At 36.9% G+C, this 27,432-nt stretch overlaps 1 protein-coding gene across 10 annotated transcripts in view; it reads right to left on the reverse strand.

Moving 5' to 3' along the window:
* PLPP1 (phospholipid phosphatase 1) overlaps positions 1-27,432 on the reverse strand; it is a 94,839-nt gene that overhangs the window by 53,112 nt on the left and 14,295 nt on the right. For 5 of the 10 annotated variants that reach the window (XM_049102632.1, XM_049102649.1, XM_049102653.1 and 2 more), the window contains one exon: positions 6,817-6,971. The exons of the other annotated variants lie outside the window; for them this stretch is intronic. In XM_049102632.1, the coding sequence (XP_048958589.1) occupies positions 6,817-6,971 (155 nt within the window). The remainder of the gene's footprint in view (positions 1-6,816; positions 6,972-27,432) is intronic. 10 annotated transcript variants of the gene reach the window in all.

Here is a 27,432-nt window from a genome sequence, read left to right on the forward strand (position 1 = left end):
TGTGTCAGAAACAAAGAACTTCAGAAAATCCATATACCTACAGTAAATGATTTCCCTCATCCTCAAACATTATCAAATCTCAAATTCTGGAGATGCAGTATTCTGTAACAATTCAACCCAAAAAAGTTATCCTATATTGTCTTGTTCCTCAGCCATTAATAAAGGGAGTAAAGGCAACTTAAAAAAATTGATAGAAAAAAAAATTAAATTGAAAACAATTACGTTACCAAAAGCATAGAAAAATACTTCTAAGTTGTATTTTAGCCCTTAAAATTTTTATCTACTTAACATATTCCACTAATAACAGTTGTAGCAAAAATCTTAGGAATAATCAATGCTAGAAAAATACTTGTGCTGAATGCTATACAAAAGCCAAGCATTTTGTTGTTGTTGTTATGTTCACCCATACAACCATCAAAAGGATAATCCAAAGTACATTATTTTAAATTTTGGCTTAGGAGATTATTGACATTTCTGTGTTTTTTTATAATCATCCCCTAGAATGAATTCACTAAAATCCCCAACCAAAAACTAGAATAATCCACATCTTAGGATAAAGGAATTCTAATAAACAAATACTTCTAACAAAGGAAATATAACAGGAATTCAAATGACACAAAATTTTGAATAACTTGAAGGTTTTTTGCACATTAAGATAGGTTTATATAAATGTTCTTCTATCACAAGCTAATAATGATATACAATACATACTTTGATGAAATTCATCATTAACAACAGTAGATTGTGACAGACTCTCTCCTTGACCAAATTTTAGTTAGGTTCCTCTAAGCCCTGTTCTCAAGAAGGGTTCAGTCTTGGCCTTCTGTGTTTCTCCGTCCTTGCTGAGCCTCCATAGCTCAGCCTTAGCAAGAATCCCCCAGTTGCTAATACCTTCACATGTGATACCTGGTCAAGTTCCTTATCACCAACTTTTGGTGTCTAAAGTCCTGGTATACCTTGAGTAAGAATCCTGCTACCTTCGATGTTTTCTCTTAGTAATTTTCTATCTCCTGACCTCCACACACTGCTCTGGGCTACAAATCCCCACTTGTCCCTGCTATAGTCAGAGCTGAGCTCCATCTCTTGCTCCTATTGCAATAATCTTGAATAAAGTCTTTCTCACAATTTTAACAAGCGTCAGTATCATGTTTTCTTTAATAACAGAAACCTACTAATGGAGAAAATGTCCAATTCCTCAGTAAACTTTGGCAGATAGACTGAAAGAAGGGGAAAACCTAAAACCTCTTCTTAAAATTACTCAATATAGAGTATTCTGAGTGCTGAATTGTGTTCAAGGCACCAAGTCCATAGAGTTAAAGATACAAAGGTGTGTCTATAACAAAGAATCTCACTGGTCTTTGTTTACAGCTCCTATGAAGAGACTAAATTCTTAGGATTTCCCAAGTAACAGGAGTATCTTTGTTATTCATAAACCTGTTAAATCACACCTGTGTTTATGCTGATAAGATGACTCAGGATGGGTCTGATCGTCACAAAGATCAGCAATGTATTCAGAGGGGTGGGACTTGGAGCCCCAGGGGACTGAAGATTGAGGCTCAATCAGAATCTGGCCAATGGATCAATCACACTTACTCAAATACGAATGAAATAAATAAAACCCTAGTAAAAACACTAGATACCTGAAGCCTAGTGAATTCATCAGAGTGCTGGGAGGGTGACAAGCCTTGATTCCACTGGGAAAGGGCCCAGAAGTTCTGCATTCGTGATCCTCCCAACTCCCACATTTCGCTTTAAGTATATCTTCACTTGGCTGGTACTGATATGGATCCTTTATAAAAAACTGTAATAGGGGTGCCTGGGTGGCTCAGTTGGTTTAGTGTCTGACTATTGATCTTAGCTTAGGTCTCAATCTCAGGGTCATGAGTTCAAGCCCTACTCTGGGCTCCGTACTGGGCATGGAGCCTACTTTTAAAACAAAACTGTAATTAAAAAATAAAGCACTTTCCTAAGTTCTGAGTCATTCTAGTGAATTATTAACCTGAGAGTCATGGGAACCTCCAAATTTGTAGTAGGTTGATCAGAATTACAGGTTGCCTAGGAACCCCCAAACTTGTGGCTGCCATCTTAAGTGAAGGCAGTCTTGTAGGGGTAGGCAGTCATGGAAATCCCCTGGGTTTGTAGCCAGTTGGTCTGAACTTTGGGTGACCTGGAGAACTTCAAACTTAATGGCTGACAACTAAAGTGAGGGCAGTTTGGAAATCATGAGCTTAAACTAGTGGAATCTGACACCCATTCTGGGTGGTTAGCATCAGAAATGAATTATGGTATACTGCTACATGCAAGACAAAATTTCTGTCTCTAAGGAGACAGATAAGATTTATCAGTAGGTCCACTCAAGTCCACAGACAACCCAGCATGAACGAGGTATGGAGTTTTTATTTTGATTTATTGTGCATCTTGAAAATGTCATTATTTACATCTTTTTCCTTTTGAACTTATTTGGAAACAGACAAAACTAACCTCACACAGAACAGTTAAGCTTCTGGAACAACTATGTGAAAATGGGTATACAGTTCAGACCGTTAAGCTTCATGTTTATCAAAATGACAATGAGGTAATTTCTAGTGGGTATTAAAATGTGCAAAACAGTATGTGTTCATGAGAAGAAATAAAAGAGGAAATGCAAGAAATAAAATGAAAGTAATCTTATATACAAGTAATCAGAGAGAACCATTATTACTCTTCCTCTTTCCACTTAATATCTTTTTTTTTTTTTTTTTTTTTTTAATGATAGTCACAGAGAGACAGAGAGACACAGAGGCAGAGACACAGGCAGAGGGAGAAGCAGGCTCCATGCACGGGGAGCCCGATGTGGGATTCGATCCTGGGTCTCCAGGATCACGCCCTGGGCCAAAGGCAGGCGCCAAACTGCTGCGCCACCCAGGGATCCCTCCACTTAATATCTTAAAGAGATCTTTCCAGGTCAATAAATATAAAAAAATGATAAAATGGATGGTATCACAATATTTCCTCACTGGGATAAATCATAAACAGTTCCCTAAGCCCTATTTCTAATTTTCTACTATAAAAATGATGCTGTAATAAATATTCTTGTAACTAATTCCCTGCATAAAACTGGTACTATTTCGTTAGGGTAAACTATTTGAAGTATAATTTCTAGGTCTTAATGATACATTTTTCTTAGTATGTATTTATACTCCTACCAGCTTTGTATATGAATATACTTATTTTCTATACTTGACAAGCTAGGGAAAGCTTTTCCCTTTGCCAATATAGTAAGCCAAACCACTTTCTCAGTGTTGCTTTAAAATGAACTTAAGAAATCAACTCTTTTTAAAAATATCTTTTGGCAATTTTTTTCTTCTACAGACAACTTTCTGTTCATGCTCTTTGCTCATTTTACTTTGGAGCACTCATCTGTTTCTCACTAATTTAATAAGAGTATGTATACATAATATAAAGAGTTTAAGCCTTTTTCACATACATCCAAATATATCCATAGTTTGTCATGATGCAATTTAGGTCACTATGAATAATACAATGTCTCTTTAGGAGTTTTAGAAGTTGGCCACAGAAAACAGTCTTTTCACCATTATTTTAGGCTAAGCATTTTTACTATAAGGTAGTAAGACAGAGCAATCAATATCTAAAAAAAAAAAAAAAAAGCAAGTACTCACAGTCACTATCAAGACCTAAAAAAAAGCCAATATTCAGTCACTATTCAAGTTAATGTAAAAATGTAAAATAACCCATTAAACACAGATAATTTTTCTATTCCCAAACTGTATACATTTTAAACTCTAGAAAATGTATACTTATTCACTGCAAAATAGGGACTTCTGATTTAATCCTTACTTTATTGTTGCTACCATTACTCTCAGAGTCTGCATACAAATTAATCTTACATTTTCTAGAAATGTAAAAATTTACAAAAATAAATGTACATTGAATAAGAAGGGAGAAGATACATGAAGCCAAAAGGGAAGGAAAAAAATTGATGTCAAATAAAAAGTGGATCCTTAAAACCCATAAAGAAGCCTTAATTCCAAAAACATGGAAATCTATAGTTTTCTGAATGTTGCATCTTTTTGATTAGCTGATGAACACATTTTTTAAAAAAAGATTACAGACTTCAGATTGTAAAAAGTTACAACCTTAAAAGTATTTTATCATCCAGGGGCACCTGGGTAGGTTGGTTGGGTATCCAGACTCTTGATTTCAACTCAGGTCACGAACTCACGGTCATGGGATTGAGTCTTACTTTGGGCTCCTCGCCTGCTTGAGAATCTCTCTCCCCCTCTTCCTCTCCCTCTGCCCCCCTCTCCTGCTCTTTCTCTTAAAAATAAAAATAAAAAAAAGAGTTTTATCATCCAAAATCTTACTATTCAAATTACAAAGTATGTGTTTGTATTAAGTTACATCAAACATAAATCATCTTACAGAAAATAAAATTGTCTTCTATATCTGGTATTATATAAATTATTAAAAAAACAAATAAATTTATTGTAGGAATGTACAAGAACACCCTCACAATAATCCGCAAGCTATTAACACATTTAAGGCCCAGAAACAGGCCAAATATACTATTTATTGTAATAAAATAAATTTGCATTACAACATTGTCAAGATCACTTCACTCAGTAGCAACATTATGAGAATTTAGTATCCCAGAATTTAAGTATTCCTATCCAAGTCTTTTCCTGCTATTTTTTTTAATTTAGTTTTATTGCTGTTAACTTAAATGCTGCTTGACATTTGTTAATAACTCAAAAATATCGGTTACAAAAATTAGTAAATAAAAAAGAAAACTGAATTTGCAATGTGTTCATAATGTTGTAAAATAAATGTCCAACTAAAGGAAGTAACATCAAAGTATTAACTGTCTTCAGGCAGTAAAACTAAGGGTGATTTCTTTTTCCTTTATAATAGATTTTCTTAGATTCAGACAGGAGCATCTATTATTTTTATAACTAAACTTTTTTTAGAAAAAGATGAAATGTACCAAGTCGAATAACTAAAAGGAACTTCCTGATCTTCAAGCAATCATCTCCTCAAATACAGGAATAGTTTTTAAATACTTTACCTGGAGATAGCGGCGCCAAATAATACCTACAACAAACATCTTGCACTTTATAGAAGTACAGTAAGACAGTACAGCATATTTTCATCTAAATGGTAGTACTATATGCTCTGCTGCACATTGTTTCATCAGCCTGAAGGCTAAAATAAGAGTTACGAGTTATGCTAGAATTTATTCTTTAGGGAAAAAGTAAGTATCTCCATAAACTAAATCCCAGATTTTTCTCCCTTTTTAATGCTATAAAATTAGTTACCACCAAAGTAGAATGTGTAGACAATATATGGAAATATTTACTGTAGCTTGATATATTAAAAACCCAGTCCCCTTTACCTTCACAATATAAGGCTAAAGACCATCCAAAACCAAACAACACAAAACAAAAACCTACTAGCCAAAAAGAAAAAAAGAACACAGACAGGAAATGGAAAACTAAAGAACTAGTTAGGTTGTTTAGGACAAAAAAGAGAAAGAAAAGCTAGCTGTCCTATTGTAGGAATAGGCTGCTGAGCCTGCTAATACAAAATTTTTTAAGTCAACTTGCTCAGGAAGCCAACTGTCAAAAGACAACTGGTCAAAGGAGATATACAGCATCACCTGCTGCACTCCCAAGACACTCAAGGAGGTAAATCTTTGCTCTTTCTCTTCTATTTCCAACTCACATCAAGAAAAACAGGATAGGCCAAGATTCAGGAATCACAGCCAAGGATAAAGAAAGTAATCACAAAATCTCAAGGGCCAATCTTCACCCTATTTGTGAAACTTAACCTAAAAGGAAAGTTTCCAGTTACTTAAAAAAATGAAAACCAAAATCATCCTAAAAACTGATAAATTATCTGAAAGTCAGTAGAACTTTAAAAAAAGTAAGTTTGGAGATTCCTGGGTGGCTCAGCAGTTTAGTGTCTGCCTTCGGCCCAGGGCATGATCTTGGAGTCCTGGGATCGAGTCCCACATCGGGCTCCCTGCATGGAGCCTGCTTCTCCCTCTGCCTGTGTCTCTGCCTCTCTTTCTCTTTCTCTCTCTCTATCATGAATAAATAAATAAAATATTTTTTAAAAAGTTTTGATATATTCTGAGGATTTTGTTTTGCGTATGTATTTAAATTCTTTCTCCTGAGTTGTCTTCTCAATCTTAATGAATAAATCTATCTCCTTTCTTATGGTTTCAATTTTCATTTTAAATATGATAAAGTAAGCATCATCTTCATGTCAGCTCTGCCATAAAACAGCTTACTGGGCTTGATCAAGTGTCTGGGCCTAAGTTTCTTAACTTATACATACAGAAAGGCACTGGTACAAATGACTTAAATGAACCTTTCTACTGTAAAATAATCATTCTATAGTTCTTCAAGATGATATCACATTGTTTTGGGTGACTCCTCCTTTAACTGCAATTACACTGTCCCTAGATTAAAACAGTGAGTATAGGGATGCCTGGGTGGCTCAGTGGTTGAGCGTCTGCCTTTGGCTCAGGGTATGATTCTGGAGTCCCCGGATCGAGTCCCACATCGAGCTCCCTGCATGGAGCCTACTTCTCCCTCTGCCTATGTCTCTGCCTCTCTCTTTCTGTGTCTCTCTCATAAATAAATAAAATCTTAAAAAAAAAAAAAAAAAAAAACAGTGGGTATATTCCTCAGTCATTCACCACATCAGCACTGGTGAAGACAGTACTATAGATTTACTCCCACCCCAATGCCATCACTACATCCATCCTCCAGCACAACAAACCCATCACTACCTACTTATTAATTTACTTACAGAGGAAATGGGTAAACCAAGCCCCACTATGGTGAGGACAGTGGATGTGACGGTACTGTCATGGTACGGGTACTGGATGCTGTTGTCTTTACAGAAAAAGCCTCTCTGAAATGGATATATTTGGCTCAAATTTAGAACAGCCATAGGCATGGAAGCTGTTGGGGAAGGGAAAAAAAGATACACATGGTTAAATTCAATTCACTTCATTAGGAAGTAAACTCTACTGAATGGGATGCAAATCTTAACCATATTTGGTCCTTTCTGAAAAGGATCAATAGTCCAAAATACCCAAGAGTGAAGATTAAGGAAACCATGCACCATTAGCTTGTCCATATCAGCCCCACCTTTATGAAGTATAAATTATCTTACTTGCGTTGACCTCTGATTTTAAAGACAATCAATAAAAGCAGCCCCGGGAAAGAGAGCAAAATTGGCCCATGAAAAAAAAAGTTGAAAGAACAGCAAGGTTTTGTACTTTACATTCTGTAACTAGTTTATTTTTAATTGAATTGCTCAATATTTTAAATATGTTTAAGAAAGAAAGGAAAACTGTAAACACATTATCAGTAACATCATAACAGACAAAAATACTCAAGGAGGGTAAAGATAGAAAAGTTTGTTTCACATTAAAATGTAAACTAATAGGGTAAGGAAAAAATGGAAACCCTAAGCACATTTGATAATAAAAACAGAAAGAGGGAGGCCTGAGTGGCTCAGTGGTTGAGCGTCTGCTTTTGGCTCAGGGCGTGATCCCAGTTCAGGGATCGAGTCCCACATCAGGATCCCTGTGAGGAGTCTGCTTCTTCCTCTGCTATGTCTCTGCCTCTCTCTGTGTCTCTCATGAATAAATAAATATTTAAAAATAAATAAAAGATAAAAACAGAAAGAAACTAGCCCTTTTCCCCCCCAAAGATAAATTTAGAATGATTTTTATTAGCTCTGCAAGGGTCCCAATCACTTTAGAAAATTATATAGGAATAATATCCATTTGAAATTTTTCACTCAAGTAAAATTAAAGACCAAAGAGAAGTTAAATAACTTAAAATGAGTAGCTTCATATTTTGTCCAAGTTTACCATGTTTTTATGCTTCGTTTTATACAATTCAAACACTTAAGCATCTACTAACTATATGCTCAATATTAGGTTAGTGGGATGCCTGGGTGGCTCAGCAGTCAAGCATCTGCCTTCGGCTCAGGGAGTGATCCTAGGATCTGTGATTGAGTCCCCTATCAGGCTCCTTGCAGGAAGCCTGCTTCTCCCTCCCTCTGCTTAAGTCCCTGCCTCTCTCTCTTTCTCTGTGTCTTTCATGAATAAATAAATGAAACTGTTAAAAAGGATTACTAAGTTAGGCCACACAAAGGGAGACAAACTAGCATAAAACAGATGCTAGGTTCAAAAGCCTAAACCATACATATAGAAACAGAATGTGCACTAGAGGAAAATGTTTAAAATGTCATAATGAGATAAATATTTAGGGAGTGATGAAATTGTTCTGTATCTTGATTGTGATGGTTACCCCAAAGCATTTATCAAAATTCATATAGGGATGAATTTGATACAATGTACATCAAAATAAATGAATCTTACTATAGGGAATTCACAGAGAAATACTATAATAAAGAACGTATGACTAATTTCTAAAATGGTATAAAAGGTCCTCTAGGAATTCAGAGGTCAACGTGAACTAGATTAATTAAAAAGGCAACTGAGTTGAACCTGTAACAACACGTACCACAGGCAATAAGGAAGGGCTCAAGGAAAGCATTCAGTGGTACAAGGAAGCAAGGGCAGCAGGGGGTCGCACTAACCAAAGCACAGGGGCAATGAGCGAGGGGTCTTCAGGGTACGTAACATTTTATAGCCAACATATATTGCGAGCTCACACATGCCAGGCACTGGGCTATACAGATTCACTCCATCCTTAGCTATAACCTTGCAGGTAATATCACCTCTCCCATTTTTCACATAAAGTTATTATGAGGCTTAGACAAATGTGGACTCTTGCTGAAACTAATAAGGAGTAAAACCAGGATTTCCAAACAGGCTATTTCCAGTGTCAGTGTATATATGGCCTCCCACAGAGGCAAGTGATCTGGATAGATTAAGAGGTTAGAACTATGACAAGAAGATGAGACTGGGAGGCAGGAGACCTGTCGTTTGAAAGAGCTTCTTCAGTATAAAATACGTATTATGTTCATAATCAAAACTCAGTTTATGGAACAAAATGTTCTTTGCTATAAATAACTCTTAATTCTTCCATTCTATGATTTTTTAATGTGAGGTGCAGACTTAAGATTTTTGGTTTCATGGGCAGCCCGGGTGGCTCAGCGGTTTAGCGCCGCCTTTGGCCCAGGGTGTGATCCTGGAGACCCGGGATCGAGTCCCACGTCGGGCTCCCTGCATGGAGCCTGTTTCTCCCTCTGCCTGTGTCTCTCGTGAATAAATAAAATCTTAAAAAAAAGAAAAAAAGAAAAGATCTTTGGTTTCATAAAAAGAACTACATATTCTTTTCCTAAAAAAGAAATTTTCCTGCAGGAAATAAAATGTCACTGCACTTGCTAGTCAGGATCAGCGACAGGGTAAGTAAGATAAGGGATACTAAAAATTTAAAAAGAAAAAAAAAACAGCAGAAAGGGATCATTTCATATAGCCTTGAAATAATCCAGTAATTAACCAATAAGTAGTGTGTTGACAGTGAACAGAAGAGAATGCACGAAGGAGTGTTCTGAATACAGAAATGACTCAACGTCATGCCTGATCACAATTGCTGAGGCAGACCTGAGGAGGACACTTCAGGGTTTAGAAAGAGAGACAATGGTGGGTCTACTGACAGAAACACGAAGTTGGGAGTGGGATGTGGTTTATTGTGGAAGAAAATTTAGTCTTGAGAATACTGCCTTTGGGATGATCTGGTAACTTCTTAAATGCTCAGTCTCATCTTGGACTCTTTTATATGCAGCCCTTAAAGATTCCAATCACACTGAGCCAGTTGCTGTTACCTTTGCCTATTACAGTTTTCAAAACCCTAGGTGGCTTCATAAATGTTCAGCTTTCTACTGAGGATACTTGACCTCTCATTTCCCCTTCCATCCAAGGCAGGCACGCCCTACTTATCTGTCCCATGACAACTTTTACATACATCTATCACACTGTATTTTATATTGCCTCTGACATTCTGTCACTAACTTGAAGGCAAAGGCTCTATCATTCTCATATTCTTTGTATCAGGCACACACATAGTTTGCTCTGAATAAATGACACTAAATGACTATAAGGAGTAATAATCAGAAGTAGGGAAGGACACACAAATTACTGGCATTAGAGGTGATAACTTAAGCCAGGAGAATGAAAAAGTTCAGAAACAGCCTAAAATCAAAACCAGTAGAGATAAGACAACCAGCTAATGACTAAATATCCACAGTGAAATCATGAACGGAGACTATAGGAGAGAAAGGAAGAGAGGATGACTCCATGCTCTAGATGTCAGGGGCTCTATTTCATTCAGCCACACACAATGGCCATTCTTGGAAAAGAATGAACCATAGAGAAGTAGGGCAATGTTGTGACACAAAAGCCAACAGAAGTAGCTTACAGTATCAAGTACGTATCTGGGCAAAGGTAGGATGTCAATGCTAAGATAATCAAGGAGAGTGATAACTGAGTAGTCTCTGAGGTCAGAGGAAAAAGGGGATCTTTGATAACCGCCCTTTTATTATATTATACCACCTCCACTAACATAGCATTATCTTTATGAAGAAACTTCAATAATGAATTTCAGTATCAGGTTGTCCTTGTCTAAGCATGAGTATCTTTCTTCAACTTAAATATATAAATTATTTCCTCTTTTGCTCATACATTTTATATATATATACATATGTATAGCATATCCCTATGAACTAAATGTGCCCCCAGAATTCATTTTTTGGAGCTCTAACCCCCACTTTTATCATATTTGAGGGAGGGTGTTTTAGGATGTAATTAGGGTTAAATGAGGTCATAAATTTAATAAATTAATCCAATAGGGCTGGTCTCCTAGAAGAGGAAAAAGACAGAGATCTCGATCTCTCCATGTATTTGCACCAAAGAAAGGCCATGAGAGGATACAGGAAAATGTGGTGATCTATAGGCCAGGAATAGAATCCTCACCTAAACCCAATCATGCTGCCATCCTGTTATCAGAATTCTAGCCTCCAGAACTGTGAGAAAATAAATTTCCATTGTTTAAGCCCCCCAGTCTATGGCATACTGTTACAGCAGCCCAAACCAACTAGGATAGACAGATACATACACACACACACACACACACACACACACACACAAATCTATCCCCCTGGAGTAAAAAAAAAAAATACCTCTATTTTTAAAAGATAGCTTTATTTTAAAAAGCATGGAAGGGCACCTGAGTGGCTCAGTTGGTTAATCATCTGCCCCTGGCTCAGGTCATGAAGTCAAGGTCCTGGGACTGAGCTCCACATAGGGTTCTCCATTCAGTGGCAAGTCCACTTCTCCTCCTCCCTCTCCCTCTGCGATCTCTCTCAAATACGTAAATAAAATCTTTTTAAAAATGAATAAATAACAATGGAATATTCTCTATCGAGATTATTTTCAATAGTAATTTTTTAGGATAGTAATGGAGAGTACTGGGTCCAAGTTAGTGTTATAGGAAGATGCTTCACAAAATAAACCCTTTCACAGGATAGATATATCCTTATATAAAGGATATAGAAACTATTTTTGATCCTTATCATAATTTTAGGATATTTTTCTCTTAACATTTCCCTTACAAAAAGTCACTTTTCAAAAGTTCTTACTAAACATCCTTTAGCCTTCTAAACACACTTCTTAGCGCATCCCTTCTAAGATAAACTGAGAAAGTATGCTTCCTATATTCTCCTTTAATAAAGGAATAAATCTCTCCCATATTAGATATAGTAATTACATCCTTAAAGACAAGACAAAATATTCCAACAAAATAAATGGAATTAATCTAAAATGCATTTTGAAGAGAAACTAATGTCAATTTTTAGTATGCGGAAGCACCAGGTTTCTCAAGGCTCTTTGCCAGGGGACTTGGCATTGCAGCAAGCAATGGCAACATGAAGCCACCAGAAACGGACACCTGATTTCCATGACAAATATGGTAACATTGCATTAGCTAGTGGAGCCACTTTCTATGTTGCTGTATGTGTATGAAGCAACACAAATTGGAATAGAATGGTTCCTGTCCTCTGTTGGCAGAGCCATCCCAAAGGAATGGAGAGATCAATATCACAACTGGTGTAATACTGAATTGTTTCAAAACCAACTTATAAGCAATGCCAAGTAAAAGCACTGTGCACCCATTAAAATATGGCATGACTGAAGAAATAAAGTATATAAGTATATCTGAAACCTTAAAAATATGTTGAAGCAATAGTAACAAAAAAAAGTGCTAAATTTACTTTATGAGAAGGATGAAATAAAAATCTAGATATTGGGATCCCTGGGTGGCGCAGCAGTTTGGCGCCTGCCTTTGGCCCAGGGCGCGGTCCTGGAGACCCGGGATCAAATCCCACATCGGGCTCCCGGTGCATGGAGCCTGCTTCTCCCTCTGCCTGTGTCTCTGCCTCTCTCTCTCTCTCTCTCTCTGTGACTATCATAAATAAATAAAAATTAAAAAAAAAAAAAGAAAAAAAAATCTAGATATTATTAAAGTGATTAAATGGACTTCAGTACGTGCTACCTCCCCCTATCATCTCAAAAGATCCTATTTCAGACATCTAAGTAAATATTATGCTACCCAGGGAAAGGCAAATGTCCATTATCTTGAAAATCTCCCCTTCTTATTCATTCAGACCTATCAATTCATATTATATGACAGTCACGGTGCCAGGGAAAAAAAAGGAAAAAGGACTGGAAGGGGAGATGAAGAAGAGCTCACCAAAAAAAAAAAAAAAAAAAATGTTTAATAAAAGAGAAACATAGTGCTGCCAAAAAATAACAGCTATAATTACAAGCAAAACTGAAGCTTAGAGGATTTAGACAATGCAACAATCAGGACTTCAGCAGGGAACATCATCCTCAAACTGGGTAATTTAAGAACAGCTTAATAAAGGACTATTTGTAAGGTATGGAAGATGGTCAGAGTCAAGAGATAGGTCAACCTCTAGAAGCTGCTAACACCCCTAAGCCTTAAAAGTATAAAGAGGGCAGCTTCATAGGAACTATGACCTCTGGTAAAGCCAACAAGACATGAATTGGCAGGAGGAAGCCAGAAGAATAAACACAGCAAGCTTACTCTCCTGCCAGTGCTTCACACTGTCCAAACACATCTGGAAGCCAAAGGGCAAGGTCAGCCTCCTAGCACTGAGGGCAGGGTAGTCAATGATGAGAAGAGATCCAGAGCAGGAAATGGAATATATCTAGAATCATTTATCAGGAGAAGGTAAGACCAGTTGGGGTCTCACCATGGAACATCAAGAACTAAAAGTGGGTAACTGTGGAAAGCTTCATAAAGGGACTATTTAGAGAATCTATACTGAAACTATTTATTAGGAAGTTTGAATTTTATTCTGTGGGTAACGGAGACACACAATCTGTGTTTTAGCAGGGAGAAAAACTCTGAGAAGATGAGAAGAGCCAAATAAAGGAAAAAGGAACATGAAGTTAAAATAGAGGGAAAGTCCAGAGGCAAGAAATACAATTGTGTATGAGAGATGCTGAGGGCCTGAAATAGAAAAATAATTGTGGGAATAGAAGAAACAGATTCTAAAAACCTTTAGGAGAGAACTATTGACCATCTTTCTCTTACACACACACACACTATTTATATATATATATATATATATATATATATATATATATATATATATATATATATATATAAACTACCTACCTACCTTCAGCCTTTGGTTATCTCTCCAGAATACATTTTCCATTTTTCTTTACCTTGAACAGATGACTATCTGATAGCATTCCCTCAACCCTGACTTACAATAAGTACTTCAATGAGTATTTGTTGAGTGGGTAAATCAACAAATGAATAAACAAGTGAGCAAAAGTCTCTAAGGCACATAAAACCTTTGTGTAACCATAAACTTAGGTTTTCAAATGTTTTAAGTAAGTTGAGTCTTTTGGAAACAAAAATTTAAACAAATAAATCAAGACAAGACCCAAAGACAAAAACAAAAAACTAACAATCTGAAGTTCAAGAACATGCTAGGGAAGCACTTCCAACTCTATATTCTACCAACTATTTCTCAAGCATGTTTTCCACTAGGAAAGCAAAGTGCTAACAAATAAAGATAAATAGGCTGATATACCCATGTAATTGCTATAAGAACTTTATAGTTCTACAAACTCCTGGAATCCTGGGGGCAATGTCCATACAGTCCAGTATTACCTCCACACAAAGCTTCAGACCTGGCTATTATGGAAGCCCTTCTTCTAGCAGCCCCCCCTTACTCTCCTCTCAGGGAGAAAAGAAGTTGAGGCCCAATCCGATCCTCTTTACTGACTCACCCAAAACAGAGGGCAACTTCCCTGCAGAAAAGTACCACAACGAGATATGAAAAAGAGATGATGAGAAGTACTAATACTTCAAAACAAGACTTAACAAATAATTAACAATTAGCTCCAGATCCATCTTTTCCTAAGTTCTTAGAACCACTAGAAACAGATCTGCAACTTTATCACAAAGCACACATTTTACCTATCCTACCTGTAACAGAACTGTGGGATTTCTAATCTCAGCACCTGCCTCTAAACATCTTCAAAGTTAGGAAAGAACTTTGTTCCAAGATTCCCACAAAAAATGCTTTCACATACTGTACAACTCTATAGTATATGCTATACTATGTACTTTTTTAAGAAGGATAAATCATAATGTGGCATCTCATCCACCAATAAAAATTATTTGCTCTTAATGGAAGCATCTAAAATAATCAGGGCAGCCTAACTTACAAGACTCTTAAATAGCAATCCTGCTAGTCTTACAGCAATTTATAAATCCCAATCACTAAACACAAATATCCTTAGGAGAAAGGTTTCCTTTATAGTGAAAAGATAAAAGCTGCAGCTGTGAATATTTATTGTAAGTCCTTAGGGTTTTCACTATTCAAAACAAGCAGTTAATCATCTTTCACAGCCCTTCTCAGACATGTCCAAGAAGGAGAATAAACACTAACATGTATTGAGCATCTACTACAGGTCACTATCATGCTAAAGCAGCTGCACATACAACTACCTGTATGTTGTCTTCATACTGGGGAGCCTGGGTGGTGCAGTCGGTTAAGTGTTTGATTCTTGGTTTTGGTTCAGGTTGTGATCTCAGTATCATGGGATTGAGCCCTGAGTCAGGCTCGAACTCAGCACAGAGTCTGCTTCAGGTCTCTCTCCCTCTCCCTTTGCCCCACATGCTCTAATAACTAAATAGATCTTTAAAAAAAAAATTATACTTCAGACTTACTATCATAAAATCTGGAAAAAAATTTTTAAATTGAATCAATGAGTATGGATCATATACATAGAAATATTTCCAATATATTGTTAAGTAATCAAAATAATCAATAAAAATTATATTCAGTATAATTTCCCTATATAAAACATGTTATTGTGTTTGTATCTAAATATGCGTTGGAAAGCACATAGAAGAATCAATCAACTTTTAAGCAGTTATGTCCAGAGATGGTATTCATACAAATCAGGAAGAAAACTCATTTCCTATTGTATATACTTCCATGTTTGAATATCTTACAATAAAACCAAAGGCCAAAATAATCAATTTTGAAATTTAAAAAATACTTTATCACAATCAAGAAGTTTTTCATTGTGTTTCCTAAAATTATGCTATACATGCAACCTACCTGATAAAGTCCTATCTATGGTAAACCGATTGTTTGAAACCAGGACAAAGGAAAAACCTATTTTATTTTACTATTCTGCTTAAAACAAAAAAATGAGTGGCAGCCTGGGTGGCTCAGCGGTTTAGCGCCACCTTCAGCCCAGGGCGTGATCCTGGAGACCAGGATGGAGTCCCACCTCAGGCTCCCTGCCTGGAGCCTGCTTCTTCCTCTGCCTGTGTCTCTCATGAATGAATAAATAAAATCTTAAATTAAAAAAAGGATGGCCTATTAACAAGCATTATTATTTCTTTAACAAGAAATAATAGATCTTCCTCATCTTATGATGGAGTTCTATCCCAATAAACCCATCATAATTTGAAAATATTTTAAGTCAAAAATGCATTAGTAAGCCTAAACAACTGAACATCTTAGCTTAGCCTAGCTTACCTAAACATGCTCTGAATGCTTACATTAACCTACAATTGGCAAAATTATCTAACACAAAGCCTATTTTATAATATGTCAAATCCCTCCTATAAATTTATTGAATATGGTATAGAAGTGAAAAATCAAATACCTGTAGGGTATCTGTATAAAAATACTAGTCGAGATTTTGTAATTTTAGGGATCCCTGGGTGGCGCAGCGGTTTAGCGCCTGCCTTTGGCCCAGGGCGCGATCCTGGAGACCCGGGATCGAATCCCACATCGGGCTCCCTGCATGGAGCCTGCTTCTCCCTCTGCCTGTGTCTCTGACTCTCTCTCTCTCTCTCTCTGACTATCATAAATAAATAAAAATTAAAAAAAAAAAAAAAAAAAAAAAAAAAAAAAAGAGATTTTGTAATTTTATGCTTATAAAATAAAGTGAGAGCAGGAAAAAACATAATTCTTTCCTGGTAGGCTTCTCAAGTTAACTTACATGGTAAAGTCTCTAAAGTAGTGGTTCTTAACTTCTTGGGGTTTATGGACCCCTTTAAAATTCTAATGAAACTATGGAACCTCTCATCAAAACCTATGAGCTTCTGCCACACAGTTTCAGAATCTGTGCCCACACACCTCAACAAATAGTCATCTATGGACACTTCAATTTAATGGTATAAGCAATAGGGGCGCCTGAGTGGCTCAGGCAGTTAAGCAGCCAACTCTTGATTTTGGTTCAGTTTATGATCTCAGGGTTGTGAAATCGAGCAATGCATTGAGCTGGGTGTGCAGCTTAAGATTCTCTCTCTCTCCTTCTGCCCCTCCCTCTACTCTCTAAATAAATAGATAAAATTAACTGAAGGTAAAATGTAATAAAAATAATACCCTAAAGCCCACAGATGAAAGGGATCAAAAGAATATGACCTTAAAGATGAGAATTCAACTTGATATTCCTACATTTTCACCTAATTCTCCTCCCCACCACCCTTCCTCCCACTTTAATCCTTTTGTCATCATCTCTTTGCTCTCTATGTATTGTCTTATTTGACTGTATTATAGAACTAAAGTCATTTTTAATATTAGCTATGCTCATTAAAATTTTATGTTTCCTGTCCTAGTTTCAAAAACAGAAATTTATTTCTTTAAGGAAAACTGAGGGCAGCCCCGGTGGCGCAGCGGTTTGGCGCCCGCCGCCTGCAGCCTTGGGTGTGATCCTGGAGACCCGGGATCGAGTCCCACATCAGGCTCCCTGCATGGAGCCTGCTTCTCTCTCTGTGTCTCTGCCTTTCTCTCTCTCTCTGTGTCTATGAATAAATAAATAAAATCTTTAAAAAAAAAAAAGAAAGAAAACTGAAAACATCATTCAATACCTACTATTCCCAAGTATTTGTCTACATATTATCTCTAACAATTCCATGAAGGAGAAAGTCCTCTAAAATCTGTAGGTTTGAAAACTTATTTATAAGTCACTAAATTGTAGGTTAAGAAGAATCAAAATGTAAATCACAAAATAGTTTGAAATGAACAATGAAAATACAACATATCAAAGTTTAAGAGTATAAAGCTCAAATATGATACATAAAAATGCAGAGCCTTAAATTTATACATCAGAAAAGATAAGGGCACCTGGGGGGCTCAGTGGTTGAGCATCTGTCTTAGGCTCAGGTCATGATCCCGGGATTCTGGGATCAAATCCCGCATCTGGCTCCCCATAGGGAGCCTGCTTCTCCCTCTGCCTATGTCTCTGCCTCACTGTGTGTGTCTCTCTCATGAATAAATAAAATCTTAAAAAAAAAAAAAATGAAACAAGCATCCAGTACAATAAGTTATTTTTTAAAAGCTCAAAGTGAAAAGAATATAGATCAAAAACTAATAAAATAGAAAAAGGAAAAATCAGATCAACAGAACTAAATGAGTTTCTCCAGGTTAATGAAATGATCGCTCTTGTTAAAGGCTTAAAAAAAAACAAAAGAAAAACACAATTACAACAAATTATTAAAATGTACTGCCTATATCTCTGGGTTAAATCTTATCAGAAACTCAGAGACACCAAGTACTTCACCCACGAGGACAGAGCTTGTGGGTATATTCCAGGGCCAATAACCAGTATTATACAGGTAGTTAAGAAGGGAAGCCGGAGTTTTAACAAAAAGTTCCGTTTCTTTTCACCACATCATACCACCTTTTTTGGGAAAGGAGCCTAACCTCCAGGGTCTCAGCTTCCTTATCTACAAATGAGAAAGAAGAATGACATTATCTCTTATGTCCCTTTCAGTCAAATCCATGATTCTATGAGCCTAAGTTGGTCTGCATATATAGACAAACAACTGATTTCCTTTGGTTAGACTGAGGGTGAAGGTGGAAATGCTCTGGGTGACCTAGAATACATCTTAATCTACTATGTGTGGGCTGACTGAGCCATCAAAATGTCTAAGTACACTTTGCTATAAACTACAGAAGTGAAATGTGAAACCTCAGCAAAACTCTCAAGAAAAATAAACGAGGGAACTGCTTCTAGGAGCTCATGTTTTACCAAAAAGGGTAATGGATTTCTTACCCTTACGTAAGAAATATTCTCCCTTTCAAGAAGAAAAAAAAATCCAGCATATGTAAATTTAACCATGTTTGTGCATTTTTCTACATATAGTATACTTAAGTCTAACAAGTAAGTCTACAGTTACTTTTGTGCAACTTGCCTCTATGAACCCTTTCATTTTCTCCTTTTAGCAATGCTAGGTTTTAAGTAAATAAAAATTTCTTGGCTCTTTACTATTTTGTGTTACCTGAGCAGTTTTTAGAAAGTTGTATTCATTCCAAACTTAAGGAATGTTCTTTATTTGGTGTCCAATTCGGTTTGAACAAAATACATTTGGGAGGTGGGGAAATACAGTATTTTTCTTGCTTTCTTTGGAAACAGGTATTATATATTCTCTCCAAAATCACATGAGAAACCCTCCTAATTGACAAGAGTTATGTGCTATTTCTGAACAGAAAGTTTTCTTCTCCTCCATAATAAAGGATCATTAGGTATCTACAAGTAAAGAGAATCATTCAAAAATTTTCCAACTCAACAAATGAAACTAGTAAGTTAACAGGTAAGACAGATGGTTTCCTCTACAGATTCAATGCACTCCTTTCTCACTATTATGCCTCATCGTTTGACACAGATGTTTCGTGTCTAGTACACAGCTAGACACTCACATCTGACACTAAGGAAAGAATCCAGACTAAAGATAAATATCTGAAATTATCAATCATAAAGGGAACAGGTGAAGCCATGAGATTTTATCTTATTTTTTTAAAGATTTTATTTATTTATTCATGATAGTCACACAGAGAGAGAGAGAGGCAGAGACACAGGCAGAGGGCGAAGCAGGCTCCACACAGGGAGCCCGACCTGGGATTCGATCCCGGGTCTCCAGGATCGCGCCCCGGGCCAAAGGCAGGCGCTAAACCGCTGCGCCACCCAGGGATCCCGCCATGAGATTTTATTAAGATCACTGATAGAAAGTGATAACAGCCATAACCCTGGAAAGAAAACACAAAGTCAACAAAACCAACTAATAAGGAATGGAACTATCATTATAATAGAATGAAACATGAAAGAAAAGATGTCAGGGAAAATAAAGGGGCATTTTAAAAAAAAATATCAGTAACAGGAGCCACTTTTTACTTAACTTTCAACCTATATCTTGATGGTATGCTAGGTGTTGCATCTTTCTAATCCCTCAACTTGAAAAGGTAAATATTATTACACCATTTTGAAGATGATGAAACCTGCCCAAGGCCATGTAATTGCAGAATTGGGATTTGAACCCAGGCCAATGAGGCCATGAGCCTCCTGCTTTCACTTGGTCTTAACAAATGCCATTTACAAAGAAGCTGAACAGAAAAAGAATAGACTAGAGGTCACTGACAGAGGACTGCCAACACTTGAACTGAGAAGAGAAAGACTGACAAGATTTAAGGAGTGTAGACTGAGTGGGTAGAGGGGACTTCAAAATGTCTTCTGACAGGTGCGCCTGGCTGGCTCAGTCAGTTAAGTCAGAAAGGACTTGACAATGTGAATGAATGGACAGAGCTACATCCAAGGTAGATGGGAAGAAATGAAAGCATAGGTAGACAATCAAAATCATCAAGAACAGGGTCAGCTAGTGTTCTTTCCCTCCCCCCAAAATTTAAAAGCTTCCTATTTCATTTGTATTGCTATACAATGCAGTCAGGACCAAGTCCTCTCAGAGGAAGCCATGGCTAGTTACTAGGACTGATTTCACCCTTTCCCTGTTCCCATACTTCCCCTGGCCCTTTGGCTTTGATGAAAAACCATGGCAAAGAATAAAGAGGACTAAAATACTGTGCATACCTATATGTGTCTGGCATCATACTGAACATTTAATATTAATTTTCATTTCACCCTACTACTAGAAAACAAGCTCCATTAGGTATGGATATTTTTATTTTGTTCACAGATATATCCCAAGCAGTGCTTAAAAGAGGGCAGGCCCTCAACAAGTATTTGATGAATGCACAAAGTCACCTTGTAAAACAGGTATTATTATCCCCATTTTAAAGATGAGAGGATGACTCAGAAAGGATAAGTAACTTAATTAAAGTCATAGATATAATAAGGGTGAAATTAAAAATCTTTAACAACTAGTGCTGCAGCAGCACTGGCCACTCAGAACAGACACCAGCTGGTGCTAGAGAAGCTGGGTTCTACTTCAACCTTTCAGCTGTGGACATTGGAGAGGTCCACAGGAGGGGCCAGGACAATGCAAGCTTGTGGCCTGGAGAAGGGAAAACTAAGATGTATGTTACTGGCTATCAGCTGTGATAGTAAGTGGTACATCCAGGTTTGAAACATGTACTTATTTAACTCTAAATCCGACTCTAGGTTTCAACTCAGATCTTGATCCCATGGTTTTAAGGTCAAACCACGTGTTCAGCTCTATGCTCAGTGTGAAATCTTCTTGAGATTCTCTCCCTCTTCCTCCCTCTTTGCCCCTCCCGTTCATGGCCTCTCTCTTCAAATACATAATAAGTATTTTTTAAAAATCAAGTGGGTACACACACAAAAAAAAAAATCAAGTGGGAAACAGTGCCATTTTCTAAAAGATGAGAGAAGAGAGGTAAATAGAGGTTTTCATAAAGCAGAAAAACATTCAAAACATTGTAATAAAGAGACTAATGGGCTCAACAACTGCAATGGAAAATAGAATTAGAAATGCATTATAGACTGATCACTGAGCTCAACCTGTGCCAGACAATGAAAAAAAAAAAAAAAAAAGAGAGGAGGAGGGATGATTCAACTAAAGCAGGGAACTGAGAAATAACAGAAATGTGAATGAGCAAAGCAAAACTACACTATGAGGAATGTTTTGTTCCAGGTAAATAATAGTATGTCTCAATAAGAAATGAAAAATCAACACTGGCTCTTGAGCAAGAAAGGGTTTGGTGAAAGCTATACTGCAGGTAGATGAGTTTGTGCAAGGTAGAGGTAGAAAAGGGAAAGAGCCCTGAGCCAGGGGTAGAGTGTACTGTATGTTTGGGTGTGATTCACAGAGATGGTACGTGAAGTATCCAGGGGCAAGAGTTCAAAGAACAAAGCACCCTTGGCTTTTACAGACACCTGCAGTCTGGTCACCGGCTTGAAGTGACCACAACATCTCTGTGGCTGATGGTTTTACTATAAAAAGTACTTAGCTATCTTGCTGGGTTTTGTTTTTTACTTAAGTTGGGACAAAAGGGAGAAAAGGCAGTTTGGATATAAGTGACTTTTATGAAAGAAGGATTTTACTTTTTGTGCTTTTCTGTCAATAATGACCTATAATACACTTAACCTTGGAGTCTCTTAGTTCATTAAAACACTTAAAATAAATGTGTGTATATATTTAAACAGTTTTAAAAAAATCCAGGACTCTAAGGACAGGTTATTTTAATATGGACTCAAGATTCCTGTGCATGAACACATGCCCCCCCCACACACACACACACACAGCCTATTTATTTATACACTAACAAAAATAAAAAGCAAGCAGTTGGTCACCTGTTGTTCCCTGCCCAAAAAGCACGCAATGCCAACTGGGCAGGAACAACATTAATTCCTTCCACCCTCTCATACTAACAGCTGTTCCCTTTCTTTTTCAAGCTGGCAAAGGTCACAATCAGTACCACACTTTCCATGCAGATTTCTATGTGCAAAAGGCAAGGCGATGGCTGACGTCATAGGGTGTGGGGAGAGACACATTTTTTTCTATTTTACTTTCTCCTCTGGCACTTACTAGGAATCTATTTAGGGTTTCTTTGATATTTAAAGTCATAACTATAGTCATTCCTCAGCCCCCCCAAAAAGTTTACATGAAACTGGAATTGGGAATGATATAAGCATTTTGAGAGTTCAAAGTAAAAAACTGTAGCAAAATTGTACAGTAACGTGTACATCATTAAATGGTTGCCTAATTAAAGTGCATTATGCTAAGTGAAGAAGCCAGACTCAAAAGCTACATACTGCATGATTTCATTTATGTGACATTATAGGCTAGAGGACCCATCAGTGGTTGCCAGAGATGTAGGATGTGGGAGGACCTGACTCCCACAGAGCAGCAAGAGGGAACTTATAGATCAGTTCTGTATCTTGTGTAGTGGTTACATGACTCTAAAGTCTAAACTGTTTAAATTCATAGAACTGTATCCCAAGAGTGAATTTTAGTGTATGTGCTGCTGAAGTGAGCACCCAAAAGGGCAAGTTTTACTCGTAAGCTTCATACTACATTTCTCAACTCCCCACACCTGTTTCAAACCTCTTGCCACACTCCTCACAATAAACCCAGCCTTCCACCTGGCTAACGTCTACTGGCTACTCTAGCTTCTATTCAGCTACTCCTGAAATCTTTCCTTTGGTATAACAGAGGAAGGCTGCACATAGAGCTGGGCTTTTCCACCCAAGTGGGCTGCCTTCTGGCATCCTGCCAGGTACTAAACCTCAGTAAGCACGGGCAAATTACTTACCTACCTGAGCTCAAGTTCCTCCTATCGTGAATGCAAAACTACTACTTATATACCTTCCAGAACAGTTGTAAACTAAGGCCTCGTAATGTGCCTAACATAACACCTGGCACATTAAGAGAGCTTATTAAGTGCTTATTTCCTGATCTCTCTCCTCTGCCTACTGCCTCTACTGAAAAAGTCGTTTTTAACTTGGAAAATCTATCAACACATATATAAAATTTCATCAAATGATCAATTATGTGTATTTTAGCTACCTTTCTTCAAAGGTTTGTCAATAGCCTTTGAACAAAATTTCAGAAAGCAACAGGATAGTGAATCAAGGGGAAGATTCCTCTTTGAAGAGGTTCCTCTTTGAAGAGTTTATTTAGTCTTTAAAGAAATTATGATCTATAGAACCTTGGGTTCTACCTAAGTATTAGTAAGCTTTTAAAACAAAGCATCATGTATTCAGATGAGAATACCTGGTTAAATTACTTCTCTCTGAATATTAAATGAGACTTTCAGTCTCAACAATCCCATCCACAGACTTCACTTAACCAACAAAATCTCTTAGTAGTTGGTCAAGAGATTAACTTCTACACAGTAGGAAGGCCTATATTCCAAGTAACAACTGTGTGTTTACTATTATACTGATTCTTGAATGAAGCTGACAAACTGATACTTTTTAAAATTTCTAGGATAGTCATCTTCTAGAAAAGTATATGCATAAATGCCTCTTAAGAGGTGGTATATGGTGATATTTGGGAGCAGATATAAAAACATTTCAGGAGGGCAGCCCGGGTGGCTCAGTGGTTTAGCACTGACCTTCAGCCCAGGGCCTGATCCTGGAGATCCAGGATCGAGTCCCGCATCAGGATCCCTGCTTCTCCCTCTGCCTGTGTCTCTGCCTCTCTACCTATGTCTTTCATGGACAAATAAAATAAAATCTTTAAAAAAAAAAAAAAAAAAAAAACCTTTCAGGAGACTGCTTTAGCAACTTAAGTCAGACAAAAAAGATCAGAATGATTTGATTTCACCATTTTGATATAGAAATAGTTATCTCAGTGCTTAAAATATCAATAAGCAATAATTAAAGAATCAAAACTACAAATCAAAAAATTTAAATGAAATACTAAATAAAATCCAGACCTGAGACCTCAACTGCTTTTAACAGTTCACATTCCCCCTCCAATAAAAAATGTATTGTGTAATATAAATCTTAGAAGTATTTATGTGGATCCATCATGTCTAGTCTGAAATTATGCCAACTGGCAATGGTCCAAAAACTAAAATAAAATTACACTAAGATGAGTCTCAGAAGAAAAATATAAAAATGCTTACTTTGGCAGGAAGTCACCAAAAGTGGCATATCTAAATTAGTAAGGTTTAAAACACACACAACTTTTTTTTTTTAAAGGCACACAAGCCAAAACAGTTGGTAAAATTCTTTTTTTTAATGGTTATGATTACTGCAGCAGCAAATCATACCTCCATTTTCCAAAAAATGTATGTTTGTACTACTCAATTTATTTTCTACAGAAGGTAATAAGCTGAAGAAGCAAGGATTCCCACCAATTATTACTTCAAGGGTTAAGGTCAAACGTACAGTACTGAAACTATACAATGAAGAGCAACTACATAGGAAGCAAGAAAAAAGGCATTAGTTTTTTGAGTGCCTATGAAGTACCAGGTGCTTTATTTATAAAGACTCTTATTTATTCCTAACAAATCTAGTATGTAGACTTTATTCTCTCCATCACACAAGTGAAGAAACTAAAGTTCAGTAGGACAAGATAACCATCTGTGTGATCTGAATCAAGTATATACAGCAAAGCAGAATTTTGAAACCAAGTTTACCAGGCTCCACATCCCAAACCCCGCCATACGTGGCAACAGTTATTTGGAAAACAAGGGTATCAAGTAATCTACTGTTCTCAGCAAAAAGGGTTCAAGAGGAATTCAACTATTCCAATACAGTACCATTGATCTAAAAAATGGTATTCCTAGAGGCACCTGGGTAGCCCAGTTAGTAGAGAATGTGACTCTTGATCTCAGGGTCATGAGTTCAATGTCACACGTTGGGTGTAAAAAACACACATACACACACACAGGAATTTATTTTAAAATATAAAAGGTATTCTTCCCCCATCTGATATATCATAGGTAACCATGACAATATATTATTTTAGGCTATTAGTGTTTCAGCTGATAGCCCTAACTCATGATCTCTCATTCTCAGAAATGATCCTGTTGGCCTATGCTTGGAATCATCTCTACTATGCTTTTTCTCAACCCAGCATTTCAAAATAATTACCAAAAAAAAAAAAAATAATAATAATAATAATAATAATTACCAATATCCACAATTGCCATTTCTTTACCATATATTCACTTTTCAGACCACTCCAATATGGAAATTGCTTTCTTACAGGAGATTATCAGTGATCTTTGTGTAACTAAATCCAATGGACACTTTATACAGACTTTATCTCACTTGACCTTTGAGGAGAATATACACATTGTTACCACACTCTCCTTGAAGCACTCTCTTTGCTTGGCTTTCCTGAAACATTCTTCTAGCTTTTAGTGTTGCTTCTCAGTCTTGATGTTCCTTATTTCTTCCAAACAATCTGAAAGGTTGGTGTTTCTCAAAGCTCTTGCTTCAACCTTCTCTCCTCCTCACTTTATAATTCCTGCTTAAGATTTCACCAATTTTCATTTCAGTTACCAAAATATGTCAGTGACTTCCAAAAGACAAACCATTCCTACGAGCTCTAGACCCCTTTTTTGCAAAGACTTGGCACTTTCTCTACAAAATCTCAAAGGCAGGCAGCCCTGGTGGCTCAGCGGTATGGCGCTGCCTTCAGTCCAGGGTGTGATCCTGGAGACCTGGGATTGAGTCCCACGTCAGGCTCCCTGCATGGCACCCGCTTCTCCCTCTGCCTGTATCTCGGTCTCACGCTGTCTCTCATGAATAAATAAAATCTTCAAAAAAAAAAAAAAATCTCAAAAGCACCTTAAACATAAAGGAAAACCAAAATCATTCTCTCTTCCCAATCTCTCCATCTTAGATCAAGTTCTCTCCTAGTGCTCTCCACCTTAGTAACTGGCAGGAATCAACATTCATCCATTAGACAAACCAGAACTTTCAGAACAATCATTGATATCTCCTGCTCTCCAACTCCACATATTCACTGTGTCACTGTGTCCATTTTACCTCCCAGACTTCTCAAATCTATCCACCTTTCTCCATCTCCACCACACCACTACCTCATTAGTCTCATTACCATGATCTCACTTGGACTATTTCAAAAGCCTCTTAACACATCTCCCTAAATCCATTCTTTTCCAGCCCTCATCTATTATTCTATCCTACAGCCAAAGTTATTATTTTAAAAAGCTACTCATTTTCCTATTCAAAACTCTTCTTTTAAACCCTCCTAAAAATAAATACATAAAAATAAATAGGGATCCCTGGGTGGCGCAGCGGTTTGGCGCCTGCCTTTGGCCCAGGGCATGATCCTGGAGACCCGGGATCGGATCCCACGTCGGGCTCCCGGTGCATGGAGCCTGCTTCTCCCTCTGCCTGTGTCTCTGCCTCTCTCTCTGTGACTATCATAAATAAATAAAAATTTTAAAAAAATTTAAAAAAAAACAAAACAAATAAATAAATAAATAAATAAATAAACCCTCCTATATCCATATCTCCCCTTTATAGCCCTTAGTGGTTTCTTTTTGTATTTGTGTGATTATATGAATCTCCTTTACTTAATAGTGTGGCACACAATATATGAGGGACAAAAGCTTGTGGAATAAGCAGATGCCTACTCTGTGATGCACAAAAGCCAAAGAGAATATACAGATAAAGACCCAGACCAGATAAAGAAACTGAAGCTATGAATGTGGGGGATTTACCTTAATTGTAGGTGAAAGAACTAGAATTCAAACTCAGACCTGTATGTTTCCAGTGTCTACACACTTAACATTTTATGCATCCCATAAATATAAAAAAAATTCTCTAAAAACTTTTATACACTAGTAAAAATGAATGGAAACTATTTCATATCTTGGTAAAATACAAATTTTCAAAAAATAAAGTTCTGTTGTAACTGCAAGGTAAGACTCATCTTGCATTCTAATCTCTTTAAAATGGAACAAGTCTGTTACCCTCTTATTTTGGGTAATAATACTTTGCATATATAAGATGGATGCACAGATATGATTCACACCCTTTATTATAGTAAGTATTAGTATGTCTGTATCTCATATTACATAAACCCACTCTCCGGAATTATATTTAGATAACTTATTGAAATATGCCTATGGCTAACTCCTGTATGAACCATAAAATTTCATTATTTGTTGTATCTGACAGTTCAAAAGATCAAA

Source organism: Canis lupus, chromosome 2 (genome assembly GCF_003254725.2).
Source record: "Canis lupus dingo isolate Sandy chromosome 2, ASM325472v2, whole genome shotgun sequence".
NCBI classification, from domain to species: Eukaryota; Metazoa; Chordata; class Mammalia; order Carnivora; family Canidae; genus Canis; species Canis lupus.